Source organism: Onychostoma macrolepis, chromosome 09 (assembly GCF_012432095.1).
Source record: "Onychostoma macrolepis isolate SWU-2019 chromosome 09, ASM1243209v1, whole genome shotgun sequence".
Lineage (NCBI taxonomy): Eukaryota > Metazoa > Chordata > Actinopteri > Cypriniformes > Cyprinidae > Onychostoma > Onychostoma macrolepis.
This window is the reverse complement of record NC_081163.1, coordinates 20,227,554-20,242,767: the sequence shown is the minus strand read 5'-3', so window position 1 is coordinate 20,242,767 and position 15,214 is coordinate 20,227,554. Positions and strand designations below refer to the sequence as shown.

General features: G+C 39.1%; 2 protein-coding genes across 6 annotated transcripts; both read right to left on the bottom strand.

Moving 5' to 3' along the window:
- Positions 1 to 3,795: 3,795 nt before the first annotated feature.
- zgc:162780 (uncharacterized protein LOC555377 homolog) lies at positions 3,796 to 6,631 on the bottom strand. The gene is made up of 6 exons (XM_058788014.1): positions 6,336 to 6,631; positions 6,077 to 6,237; positions 4,984 to 5,197; positions 4,571 to 4,674; positions 4,060 to 4,197; positions 3,796 to 3,954 (listed from the first exon to the last, which is right to left on the bottom strand). Exons 1-6 carry the CDS (start codon positions 6,444 to 6,446, stop codon positions 3,858 to 3,860), a joined length of 825 nt encoding a protein of 274 aa, XP_058643997.1. The 5' UTR covers positions 6,447 to 6,631; the 3' UTR covers positions 3,796 to 3,857.
- A 571-nt stretch (positions 6,632 to 7,202) lies between these two features.
- On the bottom strand, positions 7,203 to 10,621 carry zgc:162396 (uncharacterized protein LOC555292 homolog). 5 transcript variants are annotated; one of them, XM_058788018.1, is made up of 8 exons: positions 10,534 to 10,621; positions 10,148 to 10,199; positions 9,622 to 9,779; positions 8,915 to 9,075; positions 8,507 to 8,720; positions 8,156 to 8,256; positions 7,745 to 7,882; positions 7,203 to 7,581 (listed from the first exon to the last, which is right to left on the bottom strand). In XM_058788018.1, the coding sequence occupies exons 3-8, from the start codon at positions 9,730 to 9,732 to the stop codon at positions 7,491 to 7,493; spliced, it is 816 nt and encodes a 271-aa protein (XP_058644001.1). In that variant the 5' UTR covers positions 9,733 to 9,779; positions 10,148 to 10,199; positions 10,534 to 10,621; the 3' UTR covers positions 7,203 to 7,490. The 5 variants fall into 5 exon arrangements, with proteins under 5 accessions (XP_058644001.1, XP_058644002.1, XP_058644003.1 ...); XM_058788019.1 differs by having other exon boundaries at positions 9,622 to 9,782; positions 10,534 to 10,549; XM_058788020.1 differs by lacking the exon at positions 10,148 to 10,199 and having other exon boundaries at positions 10,534 to 10,619.
- Positions 10,622 to 15,214: the final 4,593 nt, after the last annotated feature.

Below are 15,214 nucleotides of genomic sequence, written 5' to 3'. Positions count from 1 at the left end.
TCTACTTGAAGGAGGTGGAGCTGCGGAGGGTGCCCCTCCCAGTCTGGGCTGTTGCTCCAGAACCTCCTCGGATCGTGCCAGCCACTTCCAGAATCTCGGGGTCTTTCTTTGGGCGCCCGGGCTGAGGCAGCGTGGAGGATCCTCCGCTGATGTCGGTGAGGGAGGCGGTGGTTCCCGCTCACGATCGTCCCGGCGGCGGTGTCCGCTCACGATCGTCTCGGCGGCGGTGTCCGCTCACAAAGCTCCCAGCGGCGGTAGCCGTTCACGATCCCAAAGCAGCGGTGTCCGCACACAGGGTTCCAGGCGGCGGTAGCCATTCACGATCGTCGGCGGTGCCTCTCACGATCGTCGAAGCGGCGGTGTCCGCTCACAAAGCTCCCAAAGCGGCGGTGTCCGCTCACGATCGTCGGCGGCGGTGCCCTCTCACGATCGTCCCGGCGGCGGTGTCCGCTCACGATCGTCAGCGGCGGTGTCCGCTCACGATCGTCTCGGCGGCGGTGTCCGCTCACAAAGCTCCCAAAGCGGCGGTGTCCGCTCACGATCCTCACAGGATCCCAGCGGCGGTGTCCGCTCAAGATCGTCTCGGCGGCGGTGTCTGCTCACAAAGCTCCCAAAGCGGCGGTGTCCGCTCACGATCGTCTCGAAGCGGCGGTGTCCGCTCACGATCGTCTTGAAGCGGCGGTGTCCGCTCACAAAGCTCCCAAAGCGGCGGTGTCCGCTCACGATCGTCTCGGCGGCGGTGTCTGCTCACGATCGTCTTGAAGCGGCGGTGTCCGCTCACAAAGCTCCCAAAGCGGCGGTGTCCGCTCACGATCGTCTCGGCGGCGGTGTCCGCTCACAAAGCTCAGCGGCGGTGCCTGCTCACAAGGTTCCAGCGGCGGTAGCCATTCACGATCGTCGGCGGCGGTGTCCGCTCACGATCCTCACAGGATCCCAGCGGCGGTGTCCGCTCACGATCGTCAGCGGCGGTGTCCGCACACGATCGTCCAGCGGCGGTGTCCGCACCACGATCGTCGGCGGCGGTGTCCGCACGATCGTCCGGCGGCGGTGTCCGCACACAGGGTTCAGCGGCGGTGTCCGCACACAGGGTTCAGCGGCGGTGTCCGCACACAGGGTTCAGCGGCGGCGGTGTCCGCACAGGGTTCAGCGGCGGTGTCCGCACACAAGTTCAGCGGCGGTGTCCGCACACAAGGTTCAGCGGCGGTGTCCGCACACAAGGTTCAGCGGCGGTGTCCGCACACAAGGTTCAGCGGCGGTGTCCGCACACAAGGTTCAGCGGCGGTGTCCGCACACAAGGTTCAGCGGCGGTGTCCGCACACAAGGTTCAGCGGCGGTGTCCGCACACAAGGTTCCAGCGGCGGTGTCCGCACACACAAGGTTCCAGCGGCGGTGTCCGCACACAAGGTTCAGCGGCGGTGTCCGCTCGCGGTCCTCACAGGATCCCAGGCGGCGGTGTCCGCACACAGGGTTCCCGAGGCGGCGGTGTCCGCACACAGGGTTCCCGAGGCGGCGGTGTCCGCACACAGGGTTCCCGAGGCGGCGGTGTCCGCACACAACGTTCCTCTCAAGGCGGCGGTGTCCGCTCACAAGGCTCACGTTCCTCTCGAGGCGGCGGTGTCCGCTCACAAGGCTCAAGCAGCGGAGCCAGCCATTGCCTGTTTCAGGGTGGCAGCTCCGCACACACTGCTGTGGTGGCCGCTGGTTCTGCCCTGGGTCCCCATCCCGCCGGCGCTGCCTCAGTCCCCAGGTCCCCCACCAGCACATGGACCTGGCCCCCATCCCTCCCTTCCCTGCTCCCCATCCCTCCCTTCCCTGCTCCGTTCCCGCCTGGCCATCCCCCTGGTTGGGTGCTTGGAAATGTCTGGGAGCCATTCCTTAGAGGGGGGGTCCTGTCATGAATCCGGGTCCACGATGCTCCGTCTCACCACCAGAGGTCACTGTCTCCCGGATTCAATTCCCCATACTCCACTCACCTCATTACTGTTTAATTTGCCCCAGCTGTGTTCCTGATTGCTGTCCCTTTTTAAGCTCCCTGTGTTTTCTGTTCTGCTCTCGTTCGTCTCACTTGCGTGCCAGGTATGCCTGTGCCTTATGTCTGCCCTGTGCCTTGTCTATGTCTTGTTTTCAGTGGTTGTGTTTATTCTGGTTTTTTCCCCTTCGGGGTGGTTTCATTTGTGTTTTGTTTTATTTTATAAGTTATAAACAAAGGAAATTCCCATTTGCCAGCATTTGAGTCTTCGTTCCTCCCAACCCGTGACAATATGTAGTGTTGTCATGGGTGACAGCGACTATTAGGAAATATCTGACCACTGAATGATGTGAATCAAACCTGTTCCAAACCCATAAGACCTTCGTTCATCTTCAGAACACAAATTAAGTTATTTTTGATGAAATCTGAGAGCTCTCTGACCCTGCATAGATAGCAGCACAACTGAAATGTTCCCAGACCCAGAAACATAGTAAGGTATCGGTAAAACAGTTCATGTGACATCAGTGGCTCAACTTCAATTTTGCAAAGCTACAATAATACTTTTTGTGTTCAAAGAAAACAAAAATAACATAACCTGTTCAACAATTCTAACTCTCCCCGAGCTAACGTCTTCAGACATTTTGGAGAGTACCACAACACATGCTTAAGCTTTCCCCAGAACATAATCAACACTGTTTACGTTCAGCATGCACATGCTTTCTCCTGAACATAAACAATGCTGATTACGTTGATTACGTTCTAGGGAAAGCGTGCGCATGTGTCGTGGTACTATCCAAAATGGCAGAAGCTCTCAGATTTCATCAAAAATATCTTAATTTTAGGACGATTCTAAGGGCCCCCCGAGGGGGAAATGCGATTTCTACCGAGGGAGACCCCCTGGAATTTATAGTACAGACTGATTTACCACACATTTAATACTTGATGTATGCATTAATAAGAATGAGTAAGTCAGCTGTTTGTGTAGTGTAACCTATCAACTGCTTCACATATGAGCATTGGCACTATATTATCTTACATTCGCTGTATCATGTGCTGTCATTTGATAGGCTGTCTGTGCATCACTTTTCTAGGTAAGGGACACACACAGATCCTGTCATCCATTCTTTCCATTCACCCTTTGGCTATTTGTGCATAATCAGCTAGCTCCAAGACACACAATGCCAAACCACTAACACATTCTATTAGAATATATGGTCTGGCTTGTAGGCCTACCCAAAAGAGAACTATGATAATTATTATCAAAGACATTTATAGATAAAAAATAAATAATAAAAAATAAGGATGATTTAAAACCTCACAGCTCAATACCAGTGGTTCAAGCAAGCACTGGATTGTTTCAGAGAATTGCGGTAAACATTTTGAAGTGTATACAGAAATGTCACTCTCAGTTTCCGTTGTTTCTGTTTGTGTTTTGAAGCTGTGTATTGAGCCTGTGTTAAATCACTGTACCGTGGAATTGCTGGGTGGTGTCATCACATGCAGCTGCGTGGATGTTGGCTAGACCTGCTTCTCTCTCAGGTACTGCTGCATGATCGAGTCAACACTGCGCCCTGGTGGACGCTCTATCGTTTCTTTGTACATGGGACAGTGAAAGGACAGTATTTGTCTGCATCTGTTCATTTATTCAGGCAAACATTTAATATAGGCTGCAATTTATACACAGAGACAATGACCTGAATACACATCTTCTGTAATTATTTGGATTTAAATTTATTTTCATTTAGGTTAACTAAAATTACTTGAATGACTACTTTTTAACTTTTTTTTTTTTTTAATTTTGAAAATAATTAAGATCTCATGTGTACTGAATGTGTAAGACATATTTTATTACTTTATATTTGATGGTTATGAAACGTGATGAAAAGTATCAGTCATTTCCAGGCTTGTAGGCTAGAAAATAGAAGTATTTAACTCCCATGATAACTTCTGTCTCCGAGGATGTCACACCCATTGCATGCAACAGTCTTGACAGGAAAAGTGTGAGAAAAAGAGAAAGAGAGATGATGTGATGCACACAGGAGTATATTACACAGTCATTACATACAGTAAGAGAACTCTAAGTCTAATACCTTCGTTCAGTGTCCTGTGAAAGTCGTCTGGCCTCTTCTGGATCTTTTTTTAAGAGTGTCTGGAAAGTGGAGAAAGACTTCACCATGCCGATGTACCCAGAGACGGAGACGGGCTTCCTCACCCAAAAAATGTCCTGCCTAGAGACAAAACACAGTTGCAGTCCGGCTTCTGATTGGTCAATGCAACATTCCAGACGTGTTATAAACAACAATAAAGTAACAGCATTTTTTTTTTTTTTTAACTTTGATAGCAACAGTCTGTTATGCCAGGGACACTTAATGATTAAAATTACATTTAAATGTTCAAATCTAAATCCTTCTTATTTTATAATGTAGCATCCATTATATAAAAGGTGTGCAAGGCATAACAAGCCCATGTTATGTGGCAATAACTGTGGCTATATTCGCAGTATATAACAAATGCTACTTATTTGTTTGCACTTTGAACTGTCTCGACCTAATTAATTATCTATAAAGTTAATATTTTAACAGCTAGTTTGTATTTGTTTACCATTCTTTGACTAGATACTGGAGAGAGTCGTATGTTTTCTTGTAAAGTTCAAAGGGGCTGGAACCTAGGTAAGGGCTCCGGAAAGGCTGCAAGGCTGCATAAAACTGTAATGAGACAGATGAATATGCACATGTAACAGAATTTTTGTTTATTTTATGTCAAAAACATGTCAAGTTTCTTCTTGAACTATTTGCAGAACAAACGGTGAACTATAAGTTGAATCAGTCTAGTACTGTTAAATGCTGTGAGTAATGTTTGTTGAGTAAATGATTCAATATCATGACTTATGGGTCATATATGAGCAGAAATGTAGATAGTTTTTGATCATTTTCCAATTTTTTTCCAATTCTAATATGACACACAAAGATATTTAGACAGCTGACAAGTAATGAAATGTCAGAAATGATTCCCACCTCTTTACAGATGTGGTTTAAAGTCTCTGAGCAGTCTCCATAGCTCAGCTCCATGTCCATGGTGTAGTTGAGAATTGCGAGGCAGCCATGAGGCTTAAGCACTCTGTGAGCCTCCTGAAGAAAACGTGACCGGTCAAACCAATGGAATGCAGACATGGTCGTCACAAGATCTATAGAGCCATCTTCAAAAGGCAGTTCTTCAGCTGGACTCTCTCTTTATGTTTCCAATAAGTAAAACAGAAGCATGTGCATATGAATGGATGAAACTCATGAAGAGAACAAAATAAAGAGCATAATCACAGTATTTCACCTCTAAATAAATAAAAAATATTTGACATTTAGGTCCATTAAGACATTATTTTCATGCCCCCACAGGTTTTTTTGTTTTGTTTTGTTTTGTTTTTTTGACACATTAATGACTCTCATTGCTGTAATAACGTAATGAGAGACATTTTGTATGGACACACTTTACTTATAAAAGAAAAGAAAAAAACATAGGCAATACAACAAATATTATAATGAACATACACACACGGAGAACTCAGAAATCTCTGGAAAATGTATATATTTAAATAGTAAAATACGAAACATTTAAAGTTATACACACGCCCACCCCTTGCATATTGTTTTATTACATATTTTAGCCTTTCGAACAAATACTTTCACCTTAGAGTAGCGATAGCACATTTTTCTTTGTGTAAAAAGTTTGCAGATTCTATAGCTGTTGAATCATGACAACAGTCATGCAGATCATTTGTAAGTCACTTTGAATAAATGTTTCAGAAATTAATGAATGAAATGTAGGAAAAACAGAACTCTATAAGAACAAATCTTTCTGCTTGATTAGTTTGATATGATGTGCATATGCAGGGGTGACAGAGATTGCCATAATGGCCCAGTTCCATAATGCCTTAATACTCAGTTGCACAACTTTTCAGATAAACACTTACTTTTGTAGTAAAACTGTTACTAAACGAGTGTTGTGTGTTAATGATTGTATACTGTCTGGGTTATGAAAGGTAAACAGTAACAGGAGATTTACACAAAGTAAAGCTGTCACACATGCAGTAACATCCAATTCAGGTTTGCCTACCTGAAAGAGATGTTTGCAACTTTAACATGTTTCCTCCCCACCTCCAGTTGAGCAGGACTGATGTCTAGCCCGACCACACGAGTAAAATGTGGTGCTAGGAGCAACGTTCCCTGCCCTGACCCACAGCCAACATCTACTGCCAGGTCATTGGATGAATTTTTCTGAGAAAATGCAGTAAACAATATGTGCAATTGTAAATGAAATGACACAGATGGCAGACTGATGAATAAAAAACAACAAACAGTTATAAAAGTCTTACATTACTCCTGTGGAACTGTAGAACCTTGTCGATGAGCTCTTCAGAAGGAGAAATACGGTACTTCCAGTATGAGTTTGCATGTTCTTTATCCTCAAACAATCGTACAGCCATTTTTGACAGCTGTACAATTTAGAAAGCTGCAGGGATTTAAACAGTCAGCATACTAGCCTGAGGAAATCAAATTAGGATATAAAGGGGAGGAGTCATCTTAGGTTTCAGGCTTGGCTTCTTTCTTCCCACACTGAGAGACAGTATTAACCATGCAAATAACACAAAGCTGTTTAAAACATTCCTTTGAGGCAACCGTAATGTGCCCAGTTTGCTAATGAGGACTTGAGCCTCACAGATTTTTCACATTCACTCTGGACTAAAAATTCTTTCAAAATTAATAAACAATGACCGGAAAGGGATCAAAGGTTTCCAGGCTAACCAGATGTCATGCTGAATAAAACATTGAAAAAAAAATTAAAAGAAAACATTTAGTGATATCTGGGCATGGAAAAAAATGTGGTCTCTATGTTGGCGTGATTTTGAAAGACATCTCTGTTTAGTTTAGAATCATGAGATCTTTTGCGAAAGAAGTGATATAACCAGAAAAGTTAATGAAAATGGATATGCCTTACAAAATTATGAGAGCACATGACAAAATAAAAAAAAGTATAGAAATGCATAATGCTTATCTGTAGATGTTGATACTGCTAAAGAACAACAAGCTTATGGAATAAAAGGTTTATGTGAATGTAAAGTGTGGATGTTAAGAAAGATTAATTTACATTTTTACAACACCCAGGTAGAGTAAACATTTCTGTGACATCCAAGGAATTTTTTGCTATTCATGTGAACAAACTACACAACTGCAAAAAAAACTAAAAAACATTGACTTTATTGTTATTTTAAACAGCATTACATCAATGCCTGCATGTTGTAGAGGAAATGAATTCTAATTAACATTGTGCAACATCATAATGCATAGTGCAAATACTAAGTGGTTTATATTTTCAGAATCTTTCATGTGTAATTATAAACAAAATATTGTGTGTTTGTAAGACCACAAATTTGCTAACAATTGATTAAGAAAGTAAGATTAGGAACTACAATAACTAAACACCTGGGATGTTAGTACAGGCGAGATGCGTCATGTGATTGAGTCATGTGTCACTCAGGTTTACATGCAAGCACACAGAAGTACTCCATTATAAAGTCAACTTTGGCTTCTGTTGATGACACTTTCATCTCCTCTTGAATACTGGAACAGAATAAGTGACAAGAAAAACAACATGATCTATAAAGGCCAAAAAGCAAATTTCCTTTAATAAGAAATATGCAGTCTAATTTTGTGTTATACAATCAATGTCGCATGACAGTAAAAGCGCCTGAAGTGTTGAAGTTTCTCAGAAAGAAGTAATTACCGTGATGTTGTTCTCTCCAGCAGCGTGGTTGCAGCGCTTGGATCGGCTCTCAGATAGGCTTGGTACATGGAGAATGTCTGAACAAAACCAATTACATTCTTGATGCTCAGCTGCTGCTTTATTGGAATTATTTCAATCCTTACAAAGACAGAAGGATATAAAAAAATTGTTAGAATCTACAACTGCAACTCATTGACAGTAATGACATTATTTAAAACAAAACCTGTAAAATATAATGCTTTTAGAATTTATTTTATTTTTTTAAATAATGAATAACCAAAATATAATGTTTTATTTACACACAAATGTACCTATACAAAAGAAAGAAAATGTGACAAGCAGATTTGTGTAGAGGCTCATTGACACAGATGGTTAATTATTCATTGCAGTAAGTGCAGTGCTCTGGTTTACCTCTCTTTATCTGGGAAGGGTATGGCTTCAAATAAGTCATTTAACTTGCTGTTGGCCCCAGTTACCTTACTGCTTGTATAAGGCAGCAGTATTTGCTTTACCTAGCAGGATAAATTATACAAGTGTGCAGTTAGCAGTTATTATGCGTATATTTAACCTTTAGTTAAATGGCTTGCAAAAGTTCAAGTTGATAAACATGCATTCAGTAAGCTGAAGCTTTGGCATTTACATATTACACCGTGCCAATTTACTAAACCTGCTCTCTAGATACTCTTGTTTCATTGATATATATATATATATATATATATATGTATATATTTATATATAAATATACATATGGAATAGGCTTACTTCCTCATATATGTTATTAAGTCGATCACCACAGGATTCATAGTGCATTTTCATACTGTCTCCATAGCCAAAGAGAGCCAAGCAGCCACGTGGCTTCAGGACACGTGTAGCCTCCTTTATGAAACGTTCGGCATTAAACCAATGAGCTGCAGACGCAGCCGTCAGCAGGTCCACTGAGTCATCTGGGAATGGCAGCTCCTCTGCTGTGCCTACTCTGTCATTTAATGATAAACATGATAGGGACGAGACCACAGTAATCTGTCAGCACTTTATTGCACAATGTTGTGTCTCAAAAAACTAATTTGGTCTTTAAACTTATACAGAGGTATAATGGTACATTGTTCCATATCTTTTACATTATTGCATTTTTTTTTTTTTTAAGGAAGGGTAGAACCATGCATTACTGACCTGTAACTGAGGTTAGGGAACCCTGGCACTGCTCTCGCCTGTTCCACTTGAGATTCACTAACGTCAATACCCACTACCTGCTCAAAATATGCCGTCAGGGGACGAGAGTTCTGCCCTGTTCCACAGCCCAAATCCACAGCCAGCTGATGGGGCTTTCCTTTCTGTGAAGCATGTGTTTACCATTAAACATTATATGAGAGAATAGCGTATTATTAATTTTTCACATATTAAATAATACATACAGTAAATAAGTTATTGGCATAGGTTATGTAACACCAGTTCTTTTTGTGTGACTTCGGAGGTGTTAAGTTATAAATTTTTGCAACATTTGCACTTATGACTGGCCTATTAGAAACAGTACCATAGTGTTACCATGATATATAAGGCATGGCAATAAAATGCCAATAAGCCCCACTGTTATCTTATACAATCGAAATTAATTTTATATTGTACTATTCATTTATATTTCTATATTTTTATTAGTAGTAGCCTATAAATATAACTATAACCACATTAGTATGTTCTTATTAAAGTTTAATGTGATTATTATCACAATGTATTAAAATTGTTTTACAATGTATGTTCTCCATATTTTGGAAGGGTCTCACTGTTATCAAACAAGCATGCAGTGATTGAGCTGTCGTATTTTGTTGGTTTGTTGGTTCAGATGGTTGCGCTCAAAACGTACACTACACGACAGATCTTACCTTTTTGTCCAGATACTGGAGAATAAGCGCCTTCAGCTCATCTGGTGGATCAAATCGATATTTTTGATAGAGGGAGGAATGCTGTTTCTCTTCAAACATTCTTTCCGTCATCTTTACTGTGACTTCAGAGCGAATCTTCAGAGGAAATTTCTGCACATCTACTGATAAGAGTTAATTATTACTGGACATTACAAACACAGGCAAGAGGCAGGGCAAACCAGTGACTGTATTGTTTTGGAGGGAACAAAATAGTATACTACTATGACTTTACTATATGAGCCATTTCCGCGAATTTATATTATTGTCCATGAATCAAACACTAAGTCAAAACACCGAGTGTGCCGAAGTTTACTGATGATAAAAAGATCGAAAATGTACAGGTTGCATTTGGTGCCGTTTTTAATGAAGTATATCTAAAGGCGTAAAAGAGAGAGCGTGTTTTTAAAATATAAATAAAGATATGAAACATTTCATTCGTGTCATGTGTCAGGTCATACAATGTGCGTGTGTTTTCATGGTAACTCACAGCGAGCTGTGTGTCGTTCAGTGGTCTCTGTCGCTCAGTTTCTTGTCTGTGCCTGATAATGAAAATACCGTGCTGAATAAAAACATTCAAAGCTGCTGTCCGTTAAATCGGGTTTGAAGAAAGAAATCGGACCTCAGCTGAACTCATTAATTAAAATAACATCATGTAAATTGTAATGAAACCTTGCAGTGTTACGGACGTCGCCATATTTCTCCAGTATCAGAAACAGTATCGCGAGAATGGGCTTTTCGTTCGTGCACTATGCGCTACTATTTTGCTAAATGTAGCCTAGTTAAAACGGAAAAAGGTAAAAAAAAAAAAATAGGCTATTGTCACATTGAACGAGTTACTGTGTGTGTGCGTAGACAAAGGAATAGCATACTCACAAAGAAATAGAATATGTAAAGAATGCTTTCTTCTTTTTTGAACTGCTGCAGCTCCAGAGGTGCTCTTTGAAAAATTGTTTACTAAAACATTACCAGAAGAGGGCAGCAGTCATCAAGCGGTGACAATTTATTCAATGGTAGGCCTATGCTTTAATAGCTCAGCTGAACCAACTTGTCTATAAAATGCTAGTATTATTTTGTTTATTTTAATATCCAAAATGTAATAATAAAAGAGATTACATTGAACAACAATGACAAAAAAACAACAACAACATAACAAATAGCACACTTACAGTGCATAACAGGACAGTCATGGGGTAGTTGCTTAAGTCATTCAAAAAAACATAACATTTTATGAAGGCTAACTATGCACATCATTACCACAACGTATTTCAAGACCATCTGGCTTGAATATGCTACCACATTTGTTTGTACCAGCTGTTTGGTCTAATTTTGAGTAAATTTCTGAAACACTTATATTTCATTTCCACTTTTTCTGCATGACAAGAGCGATACTTCATCATCCTCTCAGAAATAAGACTGAACACAACACCATGCATATCATCTCTATTTTTATAATAATGTTAAGAAGTGGGTTTTGTTACAAATGTCAAGGTGAGTGTTACCAATCTGAACCTAATAAAAACAATATAGCTATATTTTCATAATTTTGCTTTATTTTATTGTTGAGTTGAATTTGTCCAGAAAATGATCAGTTAGTGAAACAGGATATTTTGAATTTTCTTAGCCATTTAACAAGGATATGTGCTTGTGACATGATTGTATTTATGTAAATCTAGTCAGATAACTACAAAATGTATATCATATTATTGTTTAATAACAATTATGTTTGTGACTGATGTAATTGATTAACCCTATCGCTAAATAATAATTCTGATAAATCATTTATCAATTTTTGTAATATAGAAACTCAACTAAATATTTGTTCACTCTGTTTCAATTTAACTTTTCGAAAGTTCTGCGTGGATCTGATGTATCTTTGCAATGTGACGTCCCTCTGCTCTCTGAATCCTCCACACTGCACTGGGAGAAAGATGGAGAACAAATATCCAACACCACACTGATGTACAACAACTCTGCCTACATCATCTTACACACTGTTGATAAATACAGTGAAGGGAAATATTACTGTAGATTGATGGAAGATGGAAGAGTAGAAACTGTTAGGATTCACACACTTAATGTAACTTCACGTAAGCATATTTTTTTAATGGTATTTATGTGCTGTATTAAATTAAAAAAGGCTTGATGCCTTGGGACTGTACATTTTCACAAATATGTTTATGGGAGCTTCATTCATATATATTATATATATATATATATATATATATATTTGTTAGTTTGTGTTTTTAATTACTGAATTATCGGAAAGGAAAACTGAGTACAGTTTGTATTAATAATAGCATGCTCATTCATTATTTTGGTATATTAAAGCATTAGACTAATGAACTACGTTGCTCAAGTACAATGTGTGCTCTGTCTGTAAGCAAGGGGTCTTTGGGTTTCACTTGCATTGAAAACACAAATGCAACACCGACACGAGTAATAATCAGATCAATTTGCTCACATACCAGAAAGAAACCACAATGTGGTTTCATGACACACAACTGTGTTAAATGTAGAACATTATTTACAGGAATGGAAGAAGCTAAGATTAAGTTTTTGAACAAATATTTCAACTAACCAAATGTCAGAACTAAAAAAAATATATAATATTCATAAAAAGAAATGTGAAAATGACTGAATAGCCAATGTGCACTGAAGCCTAGGAAGTAATTTCTATTGCAAACTTTGAGATAAGAAATCATGTCAGGCTTAAAGAAGTAATAATAATAATAATAACAATAAATGTTTACTATACCTCATGTCTAACTACAATCACCTAATACCAGCACAAAGAACACAAACAACATTCATTTCAAACACTTAGTTTAAAATTGACATCCTTCATTACATTTTGTTCTGGTTCAATTCTATTCTACTTTCATGCAATTTATTAAATAACATTTCCACTGGCAATAAGTAGATACATATATGCATGGATGCATAAATAAATAAATGATGTTTTTATGTTATCTTTTACATTATATATATTTTTACTTACATTTTCCTGAAAAGCCTAAAGAAGGCCGTTTAATGTAAAGAACTGGTTGTCACAACAGGTCAGTTCAATTAAATTTACACTATTACATTTTATAGGTAATTAATACTTGTATCTAGCAACTACACATATAAATTTATAAAAAATCACAGTAAAGAAATAATCTTGCAGAAGATTTACATTTGAAATAAATGTAGTCCTTCTACACTTTTTATTCAACAAAGCTTCTTGAAAAAATATTAATTAATCATGTGACATTGAAAACTGGAGAAATGACTGCTGAAAATTCAAGTTTGGCATAATGAATTACATTTCAAAATATATTAAAATAGAAAAGATTCATTTAATTTTTTATATTAAATAATATTTCATAATACTGACTGTTTGTGACTTCTTCTTCTTCAAAAAAAAAAAAAAAAAAAATGCAATTAAGTTCAAAATACAGGTGCCCTTATATTGTGTTATAATATATTGTGCCCTTTACAGATTTTTTATTTTTTATTTTTTTGGCGTAGCTTTACAAAGACTGCTTTATAAAACACAGCAAGCAAGACAGTAGTGCTGTAGCTCATACTAAAAAACAATTTTCTTTGTAGAGTTTCAAAAATAGACTTCCTCAATGAAGCTGTTGAGGTTGTGAGTTTAGATCACGCCCTAGATCACAAATTTGTGTTCCAGAGAGAAACCTCAAGATAGCTCAGTTTAGCATTTCCTGCACCGGAAATTAGCTAAATGTGCACACCAGGCCAGTCTAAAAATAATATCGGTTTTCAGACATGCTTTATTATTTACTGTATGTAAGATGACCTAAAATGGGGTTATCAGAGCTGTTTCAACCAAAACATGTACAAAGAGAAGATTTCAAAATACATTCTTTTCTTATGAGATAGATTTTTAGGAGATTTGTCGTCATTTCTTCATACTCTATTATACAATGGATAGGGAATGGGAATCGTAGTTCTCAAATCCACTGCATCTGTAGTATTGAAGGAATAGTGCACCTTAAAAATGAAAATGTTGTAATCATTTACTCATTACGACATCATGTCGTTTCTTTCTTATGCTGAACACAAAAGATGATATTCTGAACAATTTTGAAGAACCGAACAGTTGTTGGCAAACTTGGCACCTACTGACTTCCATAGTAGGGAAAGAAATGGAAGTCAATGGGGACCATCAACTGTTTGATTACTGCTTCAAATTATTATTTTTTTTTCTGTGTACAACATAAGAAACTCATACAGGTTTGGAATGACGTGAGGGTGGTAAATGACAATATTTTCATTTTTAAGGTGAACTATTCCTTTAATTTGACAAGCAATGTCTGTATTTGATATCTGAGAAGTGACTGGGGGTCTGACCCGTGTCAGGTATACAATAACATTTAACCCAGCTTCCAGGTAATAAATATGCACACGTTTTGTTATTAATTAATTCGATCATCATGCAGTCAAATGAATCAAAGTGATCTAGAGTTTGATGTTTTGTTTTATTTTTAACAGTTTTATTTTGCTGTTATAATGACAGATGTATGAGACATGTAAAGTCAATTGTGCCTAGGGCCATGATGGTCAATAATGCACCGTATGCATACTTGGCATTTGAACTGCATATATGGTGTACAGCGCTATTGGAAACTATGGGCCCTATCAGGGCCGTTGCTAGGAATTCTGGGCCCTGTGCAGTGAATTTGCTATGGGGCCCCCTGAAAATCGGGTAGTAAATAAATTAATAAGACAGGACAGAAACGTTAGATATTATTGAATTCATGAAAAATGCAACAAACTTAATGCATTTGTGTCAGACAGAAAAGCACTTGACCGTAAAGCATTGATTTTCAGCTAGACTGCTGGAAAGTTACTGCTAAAAAACTCTGTCATTTCCTCACCCTCATGTCGTTTCAAATGACTTTCTTCTGTTGAACATAAGAGAAGATTTTGTAGAATGTTAGCAAACCATTTTGGTTACAAATATTTCTTGAATTTCTCAAATTATGTTCCACAGAAGAAAGAAATTCATACAGGTTTGGAATGACATGACAATTTTCATTTTTTGTCAGAACCAGGACTTGAAACCAGAGTGTGTTGAAAAATCAAAGTACTGACCACTGTACTATGAAGCAGTGTGGACCCAAATTGCAGAGAATTACAAGAGGCAGGATTTGAGGAAAGCAAACAGTCTTTACTTAAAGTCCTTCTTGGAAACACAACAATCAAGCATCATAAGCTGGGCTGAGGAAGGTACAGATCCACAGTGACTTATAGGCAAAAAGTCCTTCATCATAATCCAAGCATGGATCCCAAGGGACCATGCATTAACCAAAGTTTGCCTAGACAGAAGAACTTCAAGACTGAGCAAAGTTACAAACAAATGCAGGTCTTATATACACACACACTCTAACAAGGGGCAGGAGCTGGAGAAGACAAAGGAGAGGTTATTACAGGTTTCAATTGAGATACATGAAAGGTAGGTCTTACGCTCATAGATCTAGGTAAGGCAAGCTGATATGTAACAGGGTTGACCCTTCTGGTGATTTTGAATGGGCCAACAAATCTTGGG